The following is a 23,802-nucleotide window of genomic DNA, read 5'->3' as shown; positions in this document are numbered from 1 at the left end:
ACTTTAGCTGGGGCAAAATAATACACATCTTTATTTCCATCCACAGAGCAGACATTTTACTAACAAAATCTCATTTTAAAATGTCCTTGTCCCAAAACGCACATCTGAATTCAACCTCTTCTTAAAGAGGTTTTAACCGATTATGACAGATAAGTAGGACTCAGGCCAAACGGAAATGAGTTTAATCAGTGATTATGTGACTCATATTGTTTAATACTTTAATTTGACGTTAAGATGACATTGGGCAGGATGTCTCCGCTCAGCCTCGTCTTTCTGTTAACAGACGTCTTTTGTTACAATGCACAATCCTTAAGTGCTCGAGATTGATCCAGAATCGAGAGTAATCTCAATTATCATTGTATAATAGTAATAAACTAGAACTCTTTTTGATTGTTTACCTCTATAATTAATAAATGATACATCAAATGTCCTTCCACCAGCAGCATCACAATAATCAATGTGTCAATAAATGCAGTTAGTGTTACAGACTGCTGTTTTTTCAATGTAAGCCATTTCAAAAAAAAAGATTTGAGTTGAGTAAACGTATGCAAAACTATGCAAATTGTGCAGGGAGTAAATCTGAGGCTGTAGGAGCTGAGTAGTAACTACTGTATATGCTCCCTATGGCAAGGTAAATTAGCTTAAAAAGCGCAGTGTCACTCATCATAATTAATTTAAGAGAGCAGAGCTCTTAAATTCAATTGTTACTAGTAATAATTTCAATTAGGGAGCTCTTCAATTCAATAAGAGCTCTGAAACTGACCATATCTTTAATTTAAATTTTTACAAGTAAAAGATATTATTAGAGAGCTCTGTGATTGTACTTTGGACTGACAGACTGAATTAAAGAGCCCTGTAATTGTAATTGTATTAGTAAAAAATGACTAAATGAGTAGAAACTCAATTGTAGAGCTCTGTGATCATAAATAAATGCAAGTCAATGGAGACATGTTACTAGTAAAAATTTAAGTATTCACAGGAGTAAATTACCAAAAAAGTAAATGCAAACTTGGGAATGGAAGCGAATTTAAGGCGTACGACACAAATGGTGCAGAATATGTGACGTGTTCGCGCCAAATATGCAGCAATCGCCTAATAAACATTCTGTGAGTAAACCAGAGCAAGTGAAACAATCGTGTGTTTGTTTCGCGTTTGGCGAAAACCCAGCATAAGTCTAATCTTGCTTGTTTTATACCTGACAAAAGTCTTGTCGTCTTGTCCCAGTTGTAAGAGCAACAAATAATAACTTGACCTCTAGTTGATCATTTAGAAAAGTGGCAGAAGGTAGATTTTTCAGATGAATCATCAGAACTGCATCCCAATCATCACAGATACTGTAGAAGACCTACTGGAATCCACATGGACCCAACATACTCATAGAAATCAGTCAAGTTTGCTGAAGGAAAAATCATGGTTTGGGGTTACATTCAGTATGTGATCGTGTGAAAGATCTGCAGAGTGGATGGCAACATCAACAGCCTGAGGTATCAGGACATTTGTGCTGCCCATTACATTACAAACCACAGGAGAGGGCAAATTCTTCAGCAGGAGAGCGCTCCTCATACTTCAGCCTTCACTTCAAAGTTCCTGAAAGCAAAATAGGTCAAGGTGCTCCAGGAATGGCCAGCCCAGTAACCACATATGAACATTATTGAGCATGTCTGGAGTAAGATGAAGGAGGAGGCATTGAAGATGAATTCAAATAATCTTGATGAACTCTGGGAGTCCTGCAAGAACGCTAGAGGTTTTTCCCTTTCATATAATACACTTCTGATACCAAACGATCAACTAGAAGTCAAGTTATTATTTGTTGTTCCTAAAACTTGGATAGGCGACAAAACTTTTGTCAGATAGTGAAATCCTATGCATTATATAATCATAAATCACTATTTGAATTAAATAAACACACCATACTGCAACTGTACATTGTCATTAAAGTCAATTATGTGGAGACAATAACACTTATCCTGCATGTTTTCCCTACATCATTGGTCTTGGGTGAGTCTCCGCTCAGTCAAAGTTCACAGAGAGTGAAAGAATACATTAGTCCCCGTCATCCTCCATGTTCTTGTAGGAATGCTCATAGCCGTTTGACTCGCGACCCAATCTGTTGACTGCTACGTTTTCAAAGGCCCTCCTCATTAATGGATTCTCCTCCAAGACTTCATTGAAGCTGTCCACGCTGAGAGAGTAAAGTCTGCAGTAAGTGTCGGCCCTGACGCTGGCCGTGCGGCGTCCACGGGTCAGCAGACATATCTCTGGAATACAAGTGGAACATGATAAATATATGTATTTATAATCAAAGCTGTCCACAATTTGATTTAATATTACGTTTAAGGCTGCCTTCAAGTGCTATCAGATATTTTACATTAACAAGAGTCAGAAATCTTATATATTTTCTAAAACCAATATGGTTTTAGAATGACAGGAAGCTGAGTAAATTATGACAGATTTTCACTTCGGAGTTAACTAAACCTAAATTTCCTATCTAAAAAAATAAACAAACTCACCCCCAAAGTAGCAGCCGTCATTCAGTTTCTTCTCTTTATTGTCTGAAGTGATCACACTGACACAGCCATGCTGGATGAAGTACATCTTACGACCCAGCGTCCCTTCGCGAATGATGACATCACCCGGCTGAAAGACCTCGAAACGTAACTTTGAGAGGAGCACTGTGACGAAATGAGGATCAGCGTTTGCAAAGAGGGGCATGTTAGCCACCAGCCCACGGCAGTTATAGTTCACGATCTCCTGCATGCCAAGCACACAATAAAAGATGAGGAATTAGGAATACTGCTACTAGCCCTCGCAAAAACTGTAGCATTTTGCTTGGTTTAGTTCACAAACCAGGACTCTTGTGAGATTGAAGCATCCTCGTTTATAGTTGTGTACTGACACTATGCAGCTGTGATGTACACCATCCAGCGGTTATGAATTACATTGTGATTTTATTGTCTGTTCTTTATTACAAACATGCTCTGTTTTTAAAACTTTTAAATTTGTAAAACTCATTCTTGAGGTGCAGCTGATCACAGACAGTTGGAACAGATCTTTTTATCCCAGTTTCTTTGCAAATCCTGTTCTGTGGACATGTTTATACATGTTATTACAGATGATAATACACGCCTGTCAATTAATTTGTTGTTGGGAAAAAATGCACTGATACATCACGTTGTGGTGGGCCTCAAAATCAGGGAATTGAGGAAATCAGGAACAAACAGCTTCCAAAAGTTGATTTTGCATCGTAGGAGTCCTTTAATGTTTTCAGAAGCTAGTAAATTTTGGGTAGGTGATTACAGTTGGTTCCAATCTTGATTACACTGTATTAAAACCGCATTATAAGAAATATGGATACACAACACTGGCATATGCAATGTTCAATGTAGTTGTTGAGTATTGTGATAAGGATATTACTTTCGATATAACATTTCCCTAAAAAATGATATTTATATTAGCTATGTATTATTTATTTCAAAATATCACACTTAGCTGATGATTGATTATAAGCAAGTTTGGCATGCTGTCTCGGGAGAGAGCCCTGAGCTCAAAAGGTCCTTGAGCCCTGGGCTCCCTCTCGTTTGCAGGGCGAGAAGGAAGCTCAGGAAGCTTGAGTTCAGGTAGATCTCGACAACTCCCCCCTCGATAAGAGCTGATGACTAAATTGAATGCTATGAAGAGATATGCTGCAGGATGAGAGATTGACTGTAGTGCTAAATTTAGATTGATCAATTCACTTGTTGTGCATGTTTTTGGAATGTGGGAGGAAACCGGAGGACCCGGGGAAAACCGACTCGAGCACGTAAAGAACATGCAAACTACGCACAGAAATGATAGCCGGCCTGTTAAAGGACTAGAACTGGTGCCGTTCTTGCTGTGAGGCAACAGTGCTAACCACTGGGCCACCGTGCCGCCCTATGGAGAGAAAGGTGAAGAGGTAGGGGTGGAAGGGGGGATTCTTCAAAACGAAGATGACTGTATAGTGAAAAACCCTGTCTCTTTATAGTGGAATAGGAATGGCCTGATTGATGGATTATACATGCTAATGCAGAACCAGCCGTGTTCAATCATAATCACGTGACCCTCTCAAAATTATTTTATGAATAAACTTCAGTTATATGTAATATTATTTATATATTAAGTTCTATATTATTTATTAAAGCTACATATAGTTAGTTTTTAGCTTTAACAGTGTTTTTCAGATCTAATTAATTCAGGCTAAGAAACTGTCAACGTGCAAACATTTAGTCTTTAAAACAATATGAATGAGTGTGAACCGCAGCAGATATTCAGATATTCATTGGTTGTTTTCTTTACAAGCATTTATTTTCAGCTCTGGGTTCACTCCAACTAATAGCATAGCAGCAACTATTGGGTCGGGGAGGTCAAAGACAATAAGATCCCATCTGAACGGTCTAATTTAGATAAACAACCAATACATAAAATAAATGTAATTCATCACAGGTCTGCATTAAATATATTTCATAAACTATAATCGCAATAATGATAATTGTGCGGCCCTAATAAGAACATTTAAATAAAAAGTAATCCTCCTATTACTAAATTGAAAAGAAAAAGTCTAAAAGTAACCTCTTTTAGTGGGTCGCTGAGCTCTTCCAGGATATTCTCCTCATCGAACATCTTGCCCTGAAAGCGGTGCTCATAATAATCATGGATCCGCTGCCTCATGTCAGCTGGCAGCTTGTGGAAGGACATGTACTGCTCCACCTGCTTGTACTGTAACAAACCAAACAACCAAACTGTTGTCAAAAGAAGAAAACGATGTCTCAAAAAGGCTTAACTTATTAGCTTGTACCTTTTCTTGGTACTGACGATGGGAAGCATCTAAAGACTGGACCAGGTTGGTGGCATTGCCCAAGAACATGGCATAGCAAGTGGCGCCAATTATCATGCTGATCATTGTGAGCCAGACATCAGTGGGTCCCTCGGGAGCCTGAGCACCATATCCAATACACAACATGTGGCTCATGGCCATAAACAAGGCGTAGGAGTATTGCACGTCCCAAGTGGAATTCTGATATACAAAGAAAAATAGTAAATTTTTATCAAGGTCGTTATTAATATCCAAATGTAGTTTACAAAAATAAATTTAGCAGTTCATTACTAAAACTAATTCAATAGATATCAACATACAGGCTGCGTCCGAAACCGCCTACTCCCATACTATATAGTACGCTAAAATCAGTATGCGAGCCGAGTAGTATGTCGAATTCGTAGAATTCGAAGATCAGTATGCGAGAAGTATCCGGATGACTTACTACTTCCGGCGAGATTCTGGAGTGCGCATCCCATGCACGCTGCGCTATCCCATAATGCCCTGCGAGAGAATTCATGAATGGAAGTGAAGCGACGCAACTGATGCAGGTAGATCACGTGACCATGACAAAATGGCGGATGTAGTACGTCCGAATTCCATTCATACTGCTCACATTTATGCTCTATAGAACGTACTTTTCTAACGGCTGAGCAGTACGGTTAAATTCAAATGCAGTACCTACTGAGCAGTAGGCGGTTTCGGACGCAGCCACAGTACAGCCTAATAAACCATTGAATAATTTAAAAAATACAAGTTATGACGAAACCCTACACAAACCCAATTGCCGACCTCAATAACAAAGTACCAAAGCTAGCAGAAAATGTTATTATTTTTATTTGGTAATTCAATTCCTGCAGGTACACAGGTATTCCTGTATCTTCCTATCCATTTAGGACTTACTTTAGAAAAGGGATGAGCATTTTCTAAAGCAGGGGTGCCCAAACTCGATCCCGGAGGGCCGGCGTCCTGCAGATTTTAGGTCCAACTTGCCTCAACACACCTGCACGAATGTTTCTAGCAGTCATAGTAAGAGGTTTATTAGCTAGCGCAGGTGTGTCTGACTGAGGTTGGAACTAAACTTTGGAGAACACCGGCCCTCCAGGACAGAGTTTGGGCACCCCTGTTCTAGAGTGTCTATGAGACAAACATACCACCATGTTGTTTTTGGAGACCCAGCAGGTCGAAGGGAAGTCTTGCAGCATTGGCACCATGAACTGCATGCAGCCATCCCAGTGACACAGCAGCAGCATCATCCCAATCAGATTCACTATGCGAACCACTGCGCTTGCTAGGTCATAGGTCATGTGGAAGATCTGTTAAAAAACAATAATAAAAATAACAAATAAATGAGTAATTCATGGACTGCCTAAATAGATGTGAAGTTGTGGTCATGCTTTTTGTTTTTTGATTTCATTTTGGTCACACTCAGCTATAGTATAGTAAACCTGGCATTCCCCAGGGCTCGGTTTTGGGTCCTCTTCAGTTTATTGTTATTTACTGCCTCTTTATTACACATATAGGAAACATGGTGTTTATTAGCAATGTTTCCACCTAAATTTGTATATTTAACAACCCAGGCTCATTCTAAAAACGTAGTCCAGCGGACATTTCTGGAGACCGCGAAATACGTCCTGGGAGGTACGTATTTGTGCAGTTTTTCTTTTCGCGAATCCGCGAGAGGCCACTGTGCGCACTTTTTCGTATCTCGAACGTCTCTCACGAGTGCCGTTCGCGCCCGCGCTGTTCTCGCGTCAACCCACCAGAGGCCGCCGTCTGACTGACCGAATGATTGACCGCGCGACCAACCAATCGGCTGACCCACCCTCCTCCTTCCCTGAAAACAACCAGTTTTACCGATTGACCCGCCCGCCCGCTCACTTCCCTAAACCCGAGCAACAATTTAGAAAAGTCGTCTAGAAAAAGAAAAACCCTCATCTGTTTTTTTTTTTTTTAACCACGTTTTCGGATTTCACCGCGTTCTCACCCTGTTATGAACTTTCTCTTTATTTTTTGGATTCTGTTTTTGTCTTACCTGGTTTCTGGAACCGCTCTTCCTCGGACGCCTTTGTCAACTCCTCCTCTCTGCATCTGAAGTCCGCCGATGCACACAATGAGCTGACCGGACAAACTGACTGCAGCGGGAAAGCCCTCCACCTGGAGGTAAGTGGTCAGCCGGCAAGTGCGAAAAGGAACGGCGTCACACCGCCCCATAGCGTTCGTTTAAAAAATTAAATGCAGCCATATGTACCTCCCGGGACTTATTTCGCGGTCTCCAGAAACGTCCGCTGGACTACTTTTTCAGAATAAGCCTGGGTTGACATTTAAACTATCCACTAAAATAAAATATTGCATTTTCGAATAAAGTACTGTTTACCACATATTTCAATCAAAATTCAGATTTTATGCATAATGCAATGTGATGTGTATTTATATAGCACAATTCTCGTATATGGCTATTCACCCAAAGTGATTCATAATCGTGAAGGGTGGGGGGGGTCTCTCCAGACCACCGCCAGTGTTCAGTATCCACTTGGATGATGCGACAGCAGCCACAGAAAAACAGTGTCAGTGCGCTCACTACATACCAGCTATTGGTGGAGTGGAGAGATTTGGTTGATGGGGATGATTGGAAGGTCATGATGGGTAAGAGCTGATGGAGGGAATTTAGCTAGGACACTGGGGTTACACCCTACTTTTTTACGAGAAGTGTCATTGAACCATGCGGGATGTCACAATGAGATGTTGTTGGGAAGATGGCGGAAATACTTAACACAGAATATTTTCATCAAATGGTTTCATGAATTTTCTCCAAATTTATTCACAACCTATTTATTTGATATAGTTTTATATTCATTTATTAAGCAACTCCACCATGCGACTCACTGACTTCTTCAACCGTTATGTCATGACAGTTAGCCTACTACTGCAAATAACAGTACAATGGCAAGCACATCAAGTATGAAACCCTCCACAACTCGCGGCTGTACGTTAAAAACTGTGATGGTTGAGTTTAAGATTTGGGAGGGTGTAGACATTAATAACTGTGATGGTTGGGTTAAGGGTTGGGGAAGGTGTATACGTTAATAACTGTGAGGGTTGGGTTAAGGTTTGGGTAGGTGTAGACATTAATAACTGTGATGCTTGAGATTAGGATTGGGGAAGCTGTAGACGTAAATAACTGTGATGGTTGGGTTCAGGGTTGGGGAAGGTGTATACGTTAATAACTGTGATGGTTGGGTTCAGGGTTGGGGAAGGTGTATACGTTAATAACTGTGATGGTTGAGTTTAAGATTTGGGAAGGTGTAGACATTAATAACTGTGATGGTTGGGTTAAGGGTTGGGGAAGGTGTAGACATTAATAACTGTGATGCTTGAGTTTAGGATTGGGGAAGCTGTAGACGTAAATAACTGTGATGGTTGGGTTCAGGGTTGGGGAAGGTGTATACGTTAATAACTGTGATGGTTGAGTTTAAGATTTGGGAAGGTGTAGACATTAATAACTGTGATGGTTGGGTTAAGGGTTGGGGAACCTGTATACGTTAATAACTGTGATGGTTGGGTTAAGGTTTGGGTAGGTGTAGACATTAATAACTGTGATGGTTGGGTTAAGGTCTGGGTAGGTGTAGACATTAATAACTGTGATGGTTGGGTTAAGGTTTGGGTAGGTGTAGACATTAATAACTGTGATGGTTGGGTTAAGGTTTGGGTAGGTGTAGACATTAATAACTGTGATGGTTGGGTTAAGGTTTGGGTAGGTGTAGACATTAATAACTGTGATGGTTGGGTTAAGGTTTGGGTAGGTGTAGACATTAATAACTGTGATGGTTGGGTTAAGGTTTGGGTAGGTGTAGACATTAATAACTGTGATGCTTGAGTTTAGGATTGGGGAAGCTGTAGACGTAAATAACTGTGATGGTTGGGTTTAGGGTTGGGGAAGGTGTAAACATTATTAACTGTATTGGTTGTGTTAAAGATTGGGGAAGGTGTTGACGTTAAAAACAATGATGGTTGGGTTTAGGGTTGTGGTAGTATAGACTTTAATACCTGTGATGGTTGGGTTTAGGTGCGGAGTAAGTGTAGACGTTAATAACTGATGTAACTATGTTGCCGACAACATAGTTTGACATCTGGGTCTCCATAATGTCAAGTTATGCCGCTAACTATACCGTCTTGCAGTCCACAGACAGACCCTACTTACTAGACTTGCATTTTGACAAATATTATTTGACTAACATGTCTGAATGTGACTAATAGCTAAAATTAATAGCCAATAAAGTCTTCATTATGTTAACCAAAATTTGGAAATTTAAACGATTGCATTTGCGAATAAATTACTGTTTACTACATATTTCAAAAAAATATTTGATTAATATTTAAAAATAGCCAACAAAGTCTTCGTTATGCTATGCAAAAAGAAAAGTAACTTCTCAGGAGGACCAAGTTAATACATCAATCTTGATCTTAAAAAAACATAAACTAAAAAGTGTAAGCTAACCATTTTGGCAATCCTAATCTTGATTTCCCTAATCCATTGCTCACCTCCTCCCACTGATGAATGTACCGTATAAGTCTGGACAAGCGCAGCAGTCTGAGCAAGCTGAGGATCTTGGTGAAGCGGACGATGCGTAAAGCCCTGGCGGTGCGATACACCTCCGCTGACTCCAGCCGGGACTCTATGTCCACTATCAGGAAGATGTAGTCCACTGGTATGGAGGAGATGAAGTCCACCAGGAACCATCCTCGCAGGTAACGCCGGCTGATGATTTGCGGGTCTAGGATGATTTCAGAGTTGTCACCTTCCATAATGCCAGTGCGAAAGTTGAAGACGAGGTCGGCCAGGAAAAGTGTGTCAGAGGCCACATTAAAGGTGATCCACGGCAGGGTGTTCTGGTCCTCAAAGAAGGTGATGCCCCAGGGAAGGATGACCAGGTTTCCCATCATCAGGCAAAGCATCACCAAGTCCCAGTAAAACCTGTTTGTGGAGATGCATGATGTAAGGAACAAAGAATGGATTTGTGTAGGGCTGCATGATATTGGAAAGATTGAACACTGCAATGCTTTATTTTGCCACAATTATTTCACCAGATGACCTGAATAGCTCTATCTGGAAAGATTTCATTGATTTAGATTGACCGGGATGGTCTGAAGTCTTTTTATATGCAGTGCATCTGCATAAATGATAATAAATTACAAGCATAAATAAATAAACATTGTTTTATGGTATGATAACAGTTTTCAAGTACAGAACTTGAATATTCATTTATTTATTTTCTTTTGGCCTTAGTACCTTTGTTAATCTGGGTTCACCACAGCAGAATGAACTGCCAACTTATCCAGCATTTGTTATACGCAGCGGAGAACCTTCCAGCTAAAACCCATCATTAGGAAACACCCTTACACTCTCATTCACACACATACACTTTGGACAATTAAGTTTACTCAATTCAACTATAGCGCATGTCTTTGGACTTGTGGGGGAAACCAGAGCAGAAATTGAACAATCAAATGTAAAATAACCTGGTCATTGTTGTATAAAAAATAAAAATAAGCATATTTAATAACATCTTTATGTTTTAATCTTTAGTAAATAATCTAATCCTGTGATGCGACTATCGCAGACACACACATTGAGATATCGATGCTCAAATGATATATTGTTCAGCACAGATTCTGCGGTATACTGTATTATAAAATTCTGTAAGAATCTGTAATTCAAAAAATCTAATTACATTTTCATGCAGTTTTATGTAAATTTTATGCAGATTATGATGATAAATGATAGTAACTGTTATTAGATATAGAAAATGTGTTTTTACATCATGGTCAATAATGTAGTTAAGTTTTAATTTCTAAATTTAAGTTTAAAAGTGTTTCTTTGACTTTCCAAAAGAGTGAAAAATATTGACAGATAGAATTTGTTTGTTAGAACACAGAGTTGTGGCTGATCATCTACTGTGTTGGAAACATTCATGTGGCATCAATAAAAAGCTATCTGCGATTTCTAATTTCCACAGTAAAAATGCTTTTCTTACTAAGAGGTTTTGTTTTGTTTCTTGTTTAACTTCCTACAGATTCTTAAATCAAGAAGCATTTTCTAGACTAATAAAAGAATATTGTCTTGTTTTTAAAATAATAAGTCAAAATTCAGTTGTTTTTCATTAAAACAAGCAAAATAATCTGCTAAAGGGGCAGGTAAAATAATCTTACTTTTGTTTTGAAGAAAACAAAAGGTAAAGAAAACATTTTTTGCAGTGCAATGCCAGCATAATAAAACTGCAGTGTTATAAATTAAATAAAATATAAATAAATAAGGTATGACACGGTGACACAGTAGGTAGAGCTGTTGCCTCACAGCAAGAAGGTCGCTGGTTCGAGCCCCTGCTGGGTCAATTGGGATTTCTGTCTGGAGTTTGCATGTTTTCCCCATGTTCGCGTGGGTTTCTTCTGGGTGCTCTGGTTTCCCCCACAGTCCAAAGACATGCGGAACAGGTGAATTGGGTAGGCTAAAATGTTCGTAGTGTATGAGTGTGGATGAGTGTGTATGGATGTTTCCCAGAGATGGGTTGCAGCTGGAATAGCATCTGCTGCGTAAAACATATGCTGGATAAGTTGGTGGTTCATTCTGTTGTGGTGACCCCAGATTAATTAAGGGACTAAACTGAAAAGAAAATGAATGAATGAGTGAATAAATACATAAATAGAAAAATAATAAAATAATACAATAAATTAAAAAAAAATTGAAAATAATAATAAAAAATAAATAAAAAATAAAAATAAAACACTTTGGTCCATTTACAATGTTATTAACTGTTAAAACAAGTCATCAGTATATAAAAACAGTCCATTGTTTTGTTTTGTTTTGAATCTAAAGCTAAAATTAATAATTAAAAGTACAGAAACTGCTTACTGATATAGGGAATAACTCATTTTTGAGCACCAATTTCATGTTCTAACAGCAATGCTACTAAAGTAAACAGAAAATAAAACAAAAACGCCATGAATGACAAGTAGGTATGAACATTAGTTTTGTACAGTATGAAACATTTTGTTGCATGTGGCATTTAACAATATTTACATAATACAATACCAACCAATATTAATACACAATCAAAACATAAGCAAGATTTTAGCAGTCAGACAAATAATAATTGATCTTTTGAATGAATTTCACCACTTTTAGTAGCCGATGCTGCATCTACACTAAACATATATCCCATAGAAAAACTGAACTAAAATAAAGGGTGTAGAAAAATCCTAGTGGCCTTACAGACCTAAATGTGGGTGTGTAGCTTAAAGGTTGCAGGTGCTATAGGGTGACCATCTCTGTAACTTAATACGGTGCCATTTCATGCAAATATATTCAACAAGACATTTTCACATAAAAAGAAGACAACAATATACAACAAAGCTTATTTACTACTAAAGAAATCATTATGGACAAAAGAAGCCTGATTCAGAAGTTCAATCACATAGTTGAGTTTTCACTGAAGTCATTGTTAATTACTAGGAGTCGTTGTTAATTACTGAAGTGGTAATGGAGAGTGGTGACGGAAATGTACAGTATGTGAGTGTTTAAACTGGATATGCAGCCTTTTGCACACAGGCAGCTTAGCATGCGGCAGGTACGTGTGGTTGAGGATGGGTTGGAGTTTCCACCTGTGCTCATATTTTCCAAAGCAGTGTCAGTCACATGGCATGAATAGGTATCTGAATACAGTCCAATATGTCTCATATCTAATGGAGGCCATTTAAGAACACAACGGTATATAATATCAATGATGACAACTGAGCATAATGTGGATTTGCAATCAATAACAAGGCCATTAATGATATGACATTTCCAGAGTTCTGCAGCCAAAATCTGCTGACAGCTTTGAAAACGTTTTAAATGAATTTTAAATTATTAATCTGATTTTAGGGAAATTATTTACATAACAACAGCATTTAGTCAAGCATGACAATGCAAGGTTTTGAAAACAAGATTAAAAGTGCAAGTTATAAAAATGATATGGGTATCATCTCAGAATATGATGGCGGTTCATCACTTTGGTGACCCCAGATTAATAAAGTGACTAAGCCAAAAAGAAAATTAATTAATAAATAAAAAGGTTATATCATATATGCTAAATTTTCTCTATAGTACAACACGGTTTGACAAACATATCCCAAGTTATGTTATTGACAACTAAATTTGGGATTTATTCAAATTGCTATTTTTTAGCTATCAACATTACTACATTTATATACAAATAACTATGTCCAGAAGTGCCATCAAGTTCTCTGGGCTCGGAGGCATCTGGGATGGACCACCACACAGTGCAAACGTGTACTGTAGTCAGTGAATCAGTATTTCAGGTATTTTTGAGGAGAAATGGACGCCCTGTGCTCCCGACTAAAGAAGAAAAGGATCATCCAGACTGTTGTTAAACAGCAACAAGCCAGGGAATGTCATGGTATGGGGTTGTATTAGTGCCCTTGCCAAAGGTAACTTGCACTTCTGTGATGGCAGCATTAGTGCTGAAAATATATAAATATTTTGGAGCATAATAATCTGCCTTCTTTTCCAGAGATGCCCATGCATATTTCAACAAGACAATGCAAATCCATTTTTACACACATTACAAAGTCCTGCCTGCAGAGGAAGAGGATACAGGCATTTGACTGGCCTGCCTGCAGTCCCGACCTGTCTCCTATAGAGAATGTGTGGTGCATTTTGAAGCGCAAAATGCAAAAACAAAGACCACATACTACTGGCCACCTTAAGACTTGTTTGCAGGAGGAATAGGACAAAATTACACCTAAAACACTTCATCAACATGTCTTCAGTCCCTAAACGTCTTTTGAAAAGAAATGGCAACATTACATCTACGGTTGGGCGATGTTAACCAATTTGGCATCGTACAATGTCTAATGTGAAACATCGCGATGGACGATGGCATCGTTGTAGGTGGCGGGGATTAATTATATTTATGAATAATTAATTCATTCATAACAAACTAATTATTTGTAGGTCTTTGCTTTAGCTACCCATAACCAAATTATAAATAAATAAAGATAAACTACACACAAATTATCACCTGTCAATCAATTTTGCCACAGGACTCTGGCATGAACAGGCAGTGTTCTATGTCGTTATAATGGCGTCGACATACTAAAAACATGCACAACCAAAAGCAACAAACCAACAGTATCTGAGGTTTTTGCTAAAATTACCAAGTACAAGAATGAAATCGAAAGATTAAAGCAGTGTACTGATGCTGTGACACGTTACCTGATAGATTCAAAAGACTGAAGAATCGTTAGATAGAGGCAAGATTAATTAAATATCACGCTTAACAACTATAGTGAGACAGCGGCACATCCTTGATAAACTGTCCGACGTGCACTGCTCTCTGGAGTTTTGTGCTCAAAGCACTGACTGCCTGGAGCTCAGATAAGCACATGACAGTGTGTGTGTGGTCACGTGATGTGCATTTTCAGTAGCATAGTGAGGACGGAGGGCTGTTCAGAAATGCTAGATGAAATGCCAGTGTGGTCGTGGATTATTTTTGTTCTAAAATGGTATTTTAAAACTAAGATGTATGAGTGTAAATGGGGTCGTTTGTGTTTTTCATCCAACGGAGGCGGGGCGGAGGATCGCGATGCCGGCTAAGCTTCGTGATGTCTATCGGCCATCAATAATTTTTACCACGTCTTCAGATTTTACCACATTCTCACCTTGTTTTTTTTACTTGTTTATTTTATTTTTTGGATCCTGTTTTTGTTCTGCCTGCTTTCTGGAACCGTTCTTCACCGGCTCTCAAACCCCGTCGCCGTTTTCAACTCCTCTCTGCAACTCAAGTCCGCCAACGTACATGGCGAGCTAATGGGACAAACTGGTTATGGTGGGAAAGCTGTTCATATGGAGATAAGCGGTCAGCTGGTAAGCGCAAAAAAGATTGGCGTCATGCCGCCCTATAGCATTCGTTTAAAAAAATGAATACGTACCTCTGGCTGCATATTTTGCGATCTCCAAAACGTATATAGGACTACATTTTCAGAATGAGCCTATGTTGAAAAAAGTAGAGACGTTTTTACATTTAGAAACTGCTAGTAAATTTGGCAAGTAATTAGAAAAAGCCAGCAAGTAATGCACAACATAAAAAAATTTAGCAGTGATATTTTTATTAAGTCAATAATAAACGGATCAATAAGTTTAAATATAAATGTAAATATTTCTAATCTTGTATGCAAAAAAAAGACAAACAAATGCAGTAGACAGCTGAATTTACTCTTAATTATTATATTTTTTGCAGCTTGTTCAAACTACTTATTTAAAATTAGCTGAAACAACTCAATTCTTGAGCTTGATTTTGGGACAACTTAATATTTTATGTTCAATCCGCTTAAATTTGTTAACTTAATCAATTTGTGTTGGGAGAAGATGATTGAATTGTGTAGAATCCTGCACTTTTTACAGTCTACTTTAAAAACCTAAATTGCAGAAAACAAGGAAAGATCATCGCAAGATTATTTATAAACATAGCAATTTACCAATACCAATCAGGCATGTTCATTCTTTAGGCAAAAAGACTGAAATAGTATTTTGTCCAATAGTCTAAAAAAGTTCATTTATATTTCTAATTTATTTCTATGGACGCTGCGATTAGGAGTTAGCATTACCGACCACGACTTGCTTTCCGCAAACACAATCCGCTTATCCTTTGACATCTTGCTGCTTTCTCTGTGTACAAGTTTTAGACAAAGCGCATCAACCTGACACTCTGTTGCCGAGTGTCTTTTTACGACCATCCATCAGCGCTGATAGCCTTTCTGGCTAATGGTAACTCTATAAGGGAAAGCGCTGTAACTGACCTGTGTGCCTTTATTATTATGCTTTACTGTGCCGATTGAAAGAGTCGTGCTTTAAAGGCCTGATTTGCAGTGTAATTGCTTGTGGACATTGTGCTTGTGGACAATTAATTTAAGTTACAAGGGGTTATATAAGCAGTGTTGTGTAAGTTCCTTAAAAATGGTGATTAATGACTAATTACGTCACCATTTAAACTACTTTTCTTAATTTGTTGTTTAAAGGTCATTTAATTATTCAATAAGTAATTTAATTACTAGGGTCAAGCCGTGTTTACACAAGTGTGGTTTTGTTTAAAAAAAAGACAGATCACAACCCATGGTTCAGAACTCACATGATCTGAGGATAGGCATTAACCGGTATATGATTCTGCTGGTATGATAACCTGGGAGAAAAGTATCACGGTTTTGCGATATTGTGATAGTAAAATAGGCTCTTTTTAAATGTTTGGGTAAAAAGCAAAAACTTTTTTTCCCTTTTAAACACAATATATTTTATTTTAAGAGACATTTAAAATATTTTGAAACAGTAAGTATGTCAGGCTAAACAATTTAAATGAGTTTATTTCAGTAACGTTTTTTTTTTTTTTTTTTTTTTTTTTTTTTTTTACAATTTAAATTGGCATCTTTAAACATCTTTTCTGCTGGAGATACTGTTGTCCTAAAAAATAAAAATAAAAAATAAAAATAAATAAAAACGTAAATAAAAAATCCTACACATACCTTAAGAACGGTATTGCAGAAAATTTTGATGATTTTAAAATCTTGACTTTTCCAAACCGCATTATACCTTGAAAACGGTTATCATCCTATGCCTACCCACAGATTATAAATAATAAGTAATACAAATTTTTACTATACTAATTTTGTAACGATCGCAGAGACATCGCCTCTCGCATCATTTAAATAACATGTATGAAAGCATTTAGGCTTTCCCATAAAATATAATGATGACGAAAGAAGTTGTGGTAGGGTATTCAGGATGTGGTGGGTTTCTAAGGTTATTAAAGGTGTTTTCTGTCACTACTTGTTTAGCCTGCATTAATGCATTCAGTGTAAGCTGCACCATTAATCAGAATAAAAGATCAGGATTTCAACACTCACACAACATAAATTATTAATGATGGGGATTTGCATGTTTATTAATCCTTCGAATCGCTGTATTCAAATCTGTGTTTGAAAAATGCAAAAATCAAGAAAGAGATTCAGTCTTTGGTCTTTTGAGTTACAAACAGTCAAATAACTCAGAAGTACTGGGAGAACAGATTATAATTTAGATAAAACCACTGATGTTTATGATAAAGATTATAACCACCATCATATGTATTTAATTTGATGTTCAAAAATGAAAGTTGAAGGCAGCAATTACAGTTTCAAAAATACGCCACTGAATAATTCTTCAAAAATGACACATCTAGCATTGAAACCTTAAGTTTTATCAGTGAATAACTGAATCATTTATCGAAAAAGAGACTAAAAATAAACATGGGTTGTACAAATTATATTGTTAGATTTCTACATTTAGCGTTATCAGCAACAATTGTAGTAACTGTGAATTTTTCATAGTGCTGAATATTTTACAATTTATTTTTAATAAAATTACAGCTTCTAAGTTAAAACAAAAGTTTCCTGCAGTGCTTTTTTAAAATCTATTTTAGCATTTTTATGTATTTAAAAAAAAAAAAACTCCGTCCACACTATACAATATAAAATGCATGACACACAACCATTCATGCTCACTGTGCACACATGTCTTGCTGGGTAAATGCTGTATATTGGTTGTGTAACGGCCATATGAGAGAGGATGACGAATCATGGAACGATACACAATAGTGACTCTAATGCTGACTCTTTTCAAGTTTCCATTTCAGCCCATCTATACTGACACTAACAGCTTTTCTTACTAAAGCAAGAGTCTGCATTGTTCAAAATAGTTGGTCAGAGATGTTGGAGAAGTGTGTGTGCCAGGGATAATCATAACAAAGCCTAAACTTTTTCAACAAAAACACACTAAAATGACTTTTGCTGCTTGTTCAAACTACTTATTTCATATAAGTTGAAAGTTGAAAAAGTTTTTTTTTTTGGACAACTTAATTGTTTTATGTTCAATCCACTTCAATTTGTAAAAACTATTAAGTTAACTTAATGGATTTATGCTGTGACAACATGAAGGAATTGTGTGGAACCCTGGATTTTTTACAGTTTAGGAAAAAACACCATCTCCATACTACAAAAAATCTCAACACAACAGAAATTAAAACTCTTAATTATTTAAATCTCAGTCAAACAGGGGACTTATAGTTTTATTTATGTAAAGTTATAAAGTTATATAAGATTACAAATTGTAATATATTATCATTAATTTATAACTTCATTGTTTCTTAAGCATGTGCTGTTGTCGAGTAACTGCAACCTTCTTTAGTTAAAAAAGTTGATTATTCGTCTAAATATCCACTTTAAAAATTGATCTGTTAAATAGAAGTTTGCGTATTTTGTGATTCACAAGTGTTTTCTGTTTATTTACGATTGTAAATAGCATTATGGGATGTGGATCTCTGCTCTGTCTACTTTTATTGTTGAAAATTCAACTTAACAGTTTAACAAAGTGAATTTTTTGTCATTTTAGTAGTCTGAAATGATATAATGTATAAGTTATACACATTTAATACTCTTTAATTATGTAAAGAGAAATAAGACTGTAAAATGACAGAAAATTCTTACAGTTTATTACAAGGTTTTTGTACTGTTATACCAACTCCATCCCAGATGTTTGGTTTCTTGTAAGTTACATGCAGAGTTGGGCATGATCAATATGTTTTAGGCTGCAGGACACTTAACAATGCAAAACTGAAGGATTGTTTTTTTTTTTAAAGCAATTTTGTTGTTACATCACAGGAGATCATGTCACTGCTTAACAGTCATATAATCTAAGCACTGAAACGTAACCCTTAACACACCTTTATGTGTAACACTCACAGTCAAGAGCCTCTAAAAAATGTCACCAGAGGATTCTGTAAATACATTTGACCCTTATTTATTCGAAGTACGGTTTATTTACAGTTTCAGTACTCACTTGAATGATTATCAATTCTGTTTCACCTCACGTATTCTGTCAAAAAATGTAAATAGATCAGTAATGTTTTCATTCATTCATTTTCTTTTTCGGCTTTGTGCCTTTATTCATCAGGGGTCACCACAGCGCAATGACCCGCCAACTTATCCAGCATATGTTTTACACAGTGGATGCCCTTCCAGCCACAACCCAGTACTGGGAAACACCCATACACTCTCACATTCACACACACATACACTACGGCCAATTTAATTTACTTAGTTCACCTAGGCTAAACATTAAAAATATTGTTGTTAACTATATATCTGACTGTCTATTAATTTGATTATGAACAATAAAACACTTACACTATTACATTAATAAAAAGCTAAATAAACATAGTCATATTTATAATTATTCACATATGAATAATTATAAAAATGGTAAAAACCCAATAAAATGACTGAAAATAAGCAAAAATAAGTATGAAAACATAGCAATATCGAGGATCTCAAAATAACACTGGATGATCAAAACCACTGACATCTGTTGCTCCTAGGTTTCTTTTTTTTTTGCTATTACTTCTAATGTCCTCATTTGTAAGTCACTTTGAATAAAACCATCTGCCAAATTATTAAATGTTAACATAAAAACTTCTGAAAAACACATCAAATGCATGCACCGTCAATAATTAAAATGTCATAAATAATTAGACTACAGAAAGTAAAAGCAAAATCAACTGCAGCTGTGCAAATAAAAAAGTAAACATAATTATTTATGCAAAGTGCATGCTGGGTAGATAGCAAATAGATCAGAACCAAAAAAACAAAATTTCTGAGAGTAATATATATATATATATATATACACACACACACACACACACACACACACACACACACACACACACACACACACACACACACAGTTGAAGTCAGAATTATTAGCCCCCCTGTTTATTTTATCCCCTAATTTCTGTTTAACGGAGAGAAGATTTTTTTCAACACATTTCTAAGCATAATAGTTTTATTAACTCATCTCTAATAACTGATTTATTTCACCTTTGCCATGATGACAGTGAATAATATTTTCTATACAGCTTAAATTGACATTTAAAGCCTTAACTAAGTTAATCAGGTTAACTAGGTAGGTTAGGGTAATTATTGTAGAACGAGTAATATTTATTATATGCATATTGCGCTTAACAAACTAAAGTACATATGTAGGCTAATGGATGTCTGTGCAAACAACACGTTTCCCTATCCCAGAAGAGAGAAAGTGAAAGTAAAGGCCAATTGGAGGAGGTTCATCTCTCATTCTCAGGCTGCAGATGGTCTGTTTAACTGTTTATTTGTTTTCTGTGTATTTTATTCTTGATCGTTTTTAAAATATGTATGAATTAAGTCTGATTGAACTTGTTTGTATGTTCTTGTCAAATTGTCAAGTAAAAACAATCAATCCCATAATTCTTTAAAGTGCATTACCCTATTGTGATGCAGTTCCTAGAGAAGTGGAACATCAAATGAGCAAACAGTGGGCGTGGCTTGTTTTTCTACTGCGAGCTGATTGGATGCAGTAAAGTAGGCATTTCGTTTAGAACAATCGAGAAAAGGGTTCCAGAAGAGTTAATACAACCTAACAACCTCCTCATCCTCAACATTTCTGTTTGCTGTCAAAACGTACAGTTGGAGGGGCGTGGTTAAATATGTTAGCCACGCCCAGTACCCCCGACAGACATAATCTGACAATTTAACTGAAAACATTCCAGTGCATTGTCAGATTTCAATTAAAGATTAGAAGGGCAAACATTTTTTTTCTTAATGACAAGCACAGACCACAACCTGATCTATTAAAATCATATGGTTAGTTTTGATTTCATGTGTACTTTAAGGCCATATTTTCCCTCCCGCTTCCTTGTCACTCACCTGAAGTCGCTGTATGGATGTATAATCCACACCCCAAATGACTTGACCCTGTCCTGCTCGGCCGCGACCCCTTTAGCGCTCCCAAACATCCGCAGGGAGAACTTATTGACCCCAGGCTGGAGCATGGAGCTGAACTGCCTCTGGAGGAACGTGGACTGGTCAACAAACGGCCCATCCTCTGCTTCAGACGCCACTGGGGCTCCTGAGGACTCGGGCATGGCTTTATGGGGGAGAGGCGGGGTGGCAGCGGTCACGGTGGTTGTGGTGGCTGTGGTCCCGTCTAACCCTGCGGTCACCTCCAGGGACTTTGAGGTGGGACTGGCCCCTGAATCCGAGCGCTCCTGGTTGTGGTTCACGATGGATAGCAGTCTCCGGCTCACGTCCTCGGCTTCTCCTCGCAGTAAAGTCTTGGAGGACGAACGCCAGCCGGTCAGGGAGAAACCCCCTCTGGAGCGAAGCTTGGAGTCACCGTTTGAAGCCGGAGGTTGACCATCGCCGTCCATAATGCAGATCTACTGATGCTCCTGCAGGTTCAAGACTAGTTTGACAAGAGGAATAAAATGAGGACACCCATAAACACAAATTTTTTAAACCCAAAAATTGACGGTTTGTTCAAACTACTTGCTTCAAACAAGTTGGAAAAATACAATAATTGATGTTTTTTGGGACAACTTAATTGTTTTATGTTCAATTCACTAAAATACATAAAAACTAATAAGTTAACTAAATTCCTGTTGTCTTAACACAAATCAATTTGGTGGAACACAGCATTTTTTACAGTGTATTAGTGAGTGCACCAAATGTTTAAAGACATAATTAATCATTTATTTTCAAACACTTATAATTTTCACACAATCAGGCCTATACGACATTGGAAATGATGTGACTATTTATATACGTTTTGTTTGTTAACTCTGTGAAGTAAGGTTCCATTTGCTAAAATCAGTTCATTGAACTAAAATCCTTTATTAATCTGATGTTAAATACATAGTAAATGCTTAATAATGCAGTAAAATCTAAAGTCATACTTGTTTTATTAAATGGAGCTAATAACTTACAAAATTCTGTTGTACTTTTGAAATCAACTTTAAAGTTCACTCACCGGCCACTTTATTAGGTACACCTGTCCAACTGCTTGTTAACGCAAGTCTCTAATTAGCCAATCATAACATGGCAGCAACTCATTGCATTTAGGCATGTAGACTTGGTGAAGACGATCTGCTGCAGTTCAAACCGAGCATCAGAATGGGGAAGAAAGGTGAATTAAGTGACTTTGAATGTGGCATGGTTGTTGGTGCCAGATGAGCTGGTCTGCGTATTTCAGAAACTGCTGATCTACTGGGACTTTCAAACACAACATCTCTAGGGTTTACAGAGAATAGTCTGAAAAAGAGAAAATATCCAGTGAGCGGCAGCTCTGTGGGCGCAAATGCCTTGTTGATATAGGAGAATGGCCAGACTGATTTCAGCTGATCGAAAGACAACAGTGACTCATATAACCACTCGTTACAACTGAAGTATGCAGAAGAGCATCTCTGAACGCAACATGTTGAACCTTGAGGCGGATGAGCTACAGCAGCAACAGACCACACCGGGTGCCACTCCTGTCAGCTAAGAACAGGAAACTGAGGCTACAATTCACACAGGCTCACCAAAATTGGACAATAGAAGATTGGAAAAAGTTGCCTGGTCTGATGATTCTTGATTTCTGCTGCGACATTGGGGTGATAGGGTTCGAATTTGGTGTCAACAACCTGAAAGCTGAAAGCATAGATCAATCCTGCTTAGTATTAAACAGTTCAGTCTGGTGGTGGTGGTGTAATGGTGTGGGGGATTTTTTGGCACACTTTGGGCACATAAGCACCAATTGAGCTACGTGTCATTGTCTCAACACAAATTGAGTAAGTTAACTTAACATATTTCAGTGGATTGAACATAAAAAAATTAAGTTGTCACCTAAAATACAAAAATTGTGTTGTTTCTTAATGAGTCGTTTGAAAAAGCAGATACATCCTTTGTTGTTTTGAGTGTACAACATTCTGAATATCATTAAAGACACTAAAAGTTAAGTAAAAAGGTTAGCTTTAAAAGTATTTTAAAGCACACAATATCAATATGGTGCAAGTGCATGTTCATTATCACCTTATATTGAATTGAATATCGGCATATGTCTAATACTTGTAAAAATTTAGTTTTCAATATAAAAAAAAAACAAAATAGGATTTTAACACTCTTTAAAATCACCAATAATACATTTAATAAATGTTATTATGTAACTATAACACATATATATCTTTATAACACTTATTTAAACATAATTTCAAGTGCATATGTGCAGTGGATATGTACATATCAAGAAGAACTAGTTTCACTTATAGCTGCACTAATTCATCTTGAGTTGTACATATCAACCGACTACACATTGTGATTATGTTCATATCAATCTGCATACCTCAGTTTATTAATAGCAACCTGTACATATATTTATCTCCTGTAAATCTATTCATAGTTAATACAACCAGTAATGTCTCTATGATTGCACTTCATAACTTAACTTATACCGATATCCTATTGCACTCCTAGTTAGACCTAAACTGCATTTCGTTGCCTTGTACATGTGTAATGACAATAAAGTTAAATTTAATCTAATAATGCAAACATAACTGATTACATTTGCTACAAACTCTTTTGCGTGTAATACTGTTTACAACTCAACTCAGCACTCTCAAAAAAGCTCAAACATGTCAATTTACTGTAAGTTTACCAGTAGAAACGGACTCCGGAAAGTTCCAAGGAGAACCCAGTCGTTCCCCGCTGTGTAATTCATCCGCCCTTGGAAAGTTCCTCAGGGAATAAGTGCATTTATTGTCAATATTATTCCTCCTCATGAATTTTCCATTTCTAAAACATCTCGCGCGCGCGGGAAATAAAGCTCCTCGTCTTGTTGTCAAATCACGCGTCGGTTATGAGATGAGGAGGAAGATGAAAGACGCAGAGGTTTGCGGATAATCGGCTTCTTGATGGCAGGCGCTGTATTTATCTCTCTCTCTGCTGACACCTGCGTGTTTTACCGGTCTGGATGTACAGGTAAGGGACTTGAGCGTCACATCGCAGCGGAACAGATGGGAGGAAATGGGCGGGCCAAA

At 37.3% G+C, this 23,802-nt stretch overlaps 1 protein-coding gene across 4 annotated transcripts; it reads right to left on the bottom strand.

The window, feature by feature from the left end:
* Positions 1 to 1,958: 1,958 nt before the first annotated feature.
* hcn3 (hyperpolarization activated cyclic nucleotide-gated potassium channel 3) lies at positions 1,959 to 23,802 on the bottom strand. 4 transcript variants are annotated; one of them, XM_684105.7, is made up of 8 exons: positions 23,421 to 23,802; positions 20,657 to 21,194; positions 9,374 to 9,806; positions 5,986 to 6,147; positions 4,814 to 5,032; positions 4,588 to 4,734; positions 2,511 to 2,751; positions 1,959 to 2,258 (listed from the first exon to the last, which is right to left on the bottom strand). In XM_684105.7, exons 2-8 carry the CDS (start codon positions 21,157 to 21,159, stop codon positions 2,044 to 2,046), a joined length of 1,920 nt encoding a protein of 639 aa, XP_689197.1. In that variant the 5' UTR covers positions 21,160 to 21,194; positions 23,421 to 23,802; the 3' UTR covers positions 1,959 to 2,043. The 4 variants fall into 4 exon arrangements, 2 of the variants coding, with proteins under 2 accessions (XP_689197.1, XP_073787586.1); XM_073931485.1 differs by having other exon boundaries at positions 20,657 to 21,180; positions 23,421 to 23,774; XR_012394907.1 differs by lacking the exons at positions 1,959 to 2,258; positions 2,511 to 2,751; positions 4,588 to 4,734; positions 4,814 to 5,032; positions 5,986 to 6,147 and adding an exon at positions 6,252 to 6,444 and having other exon boundaries at positions 7,129 to 9,806.

This window comes from Danio rerio, chromosome 19 (assembly GCF_049306965.1).
Source record: "Danio rerio strain Tuebingen ecotype United States chromosome 19, GRCz12tu, whole genome shotgun sequence".
Taxonomy (NCBI): domain Eukaryota; kingdom Metazoa; phylum Chordata; class Actinopteri; order Cypriniformes; family Danionidae; genus Danio; species Danio rerio.
Note: the sequence above shows the minus strand (reverse complement) of the source record. Positions and strands in the feature narration are given on the sequence as shown.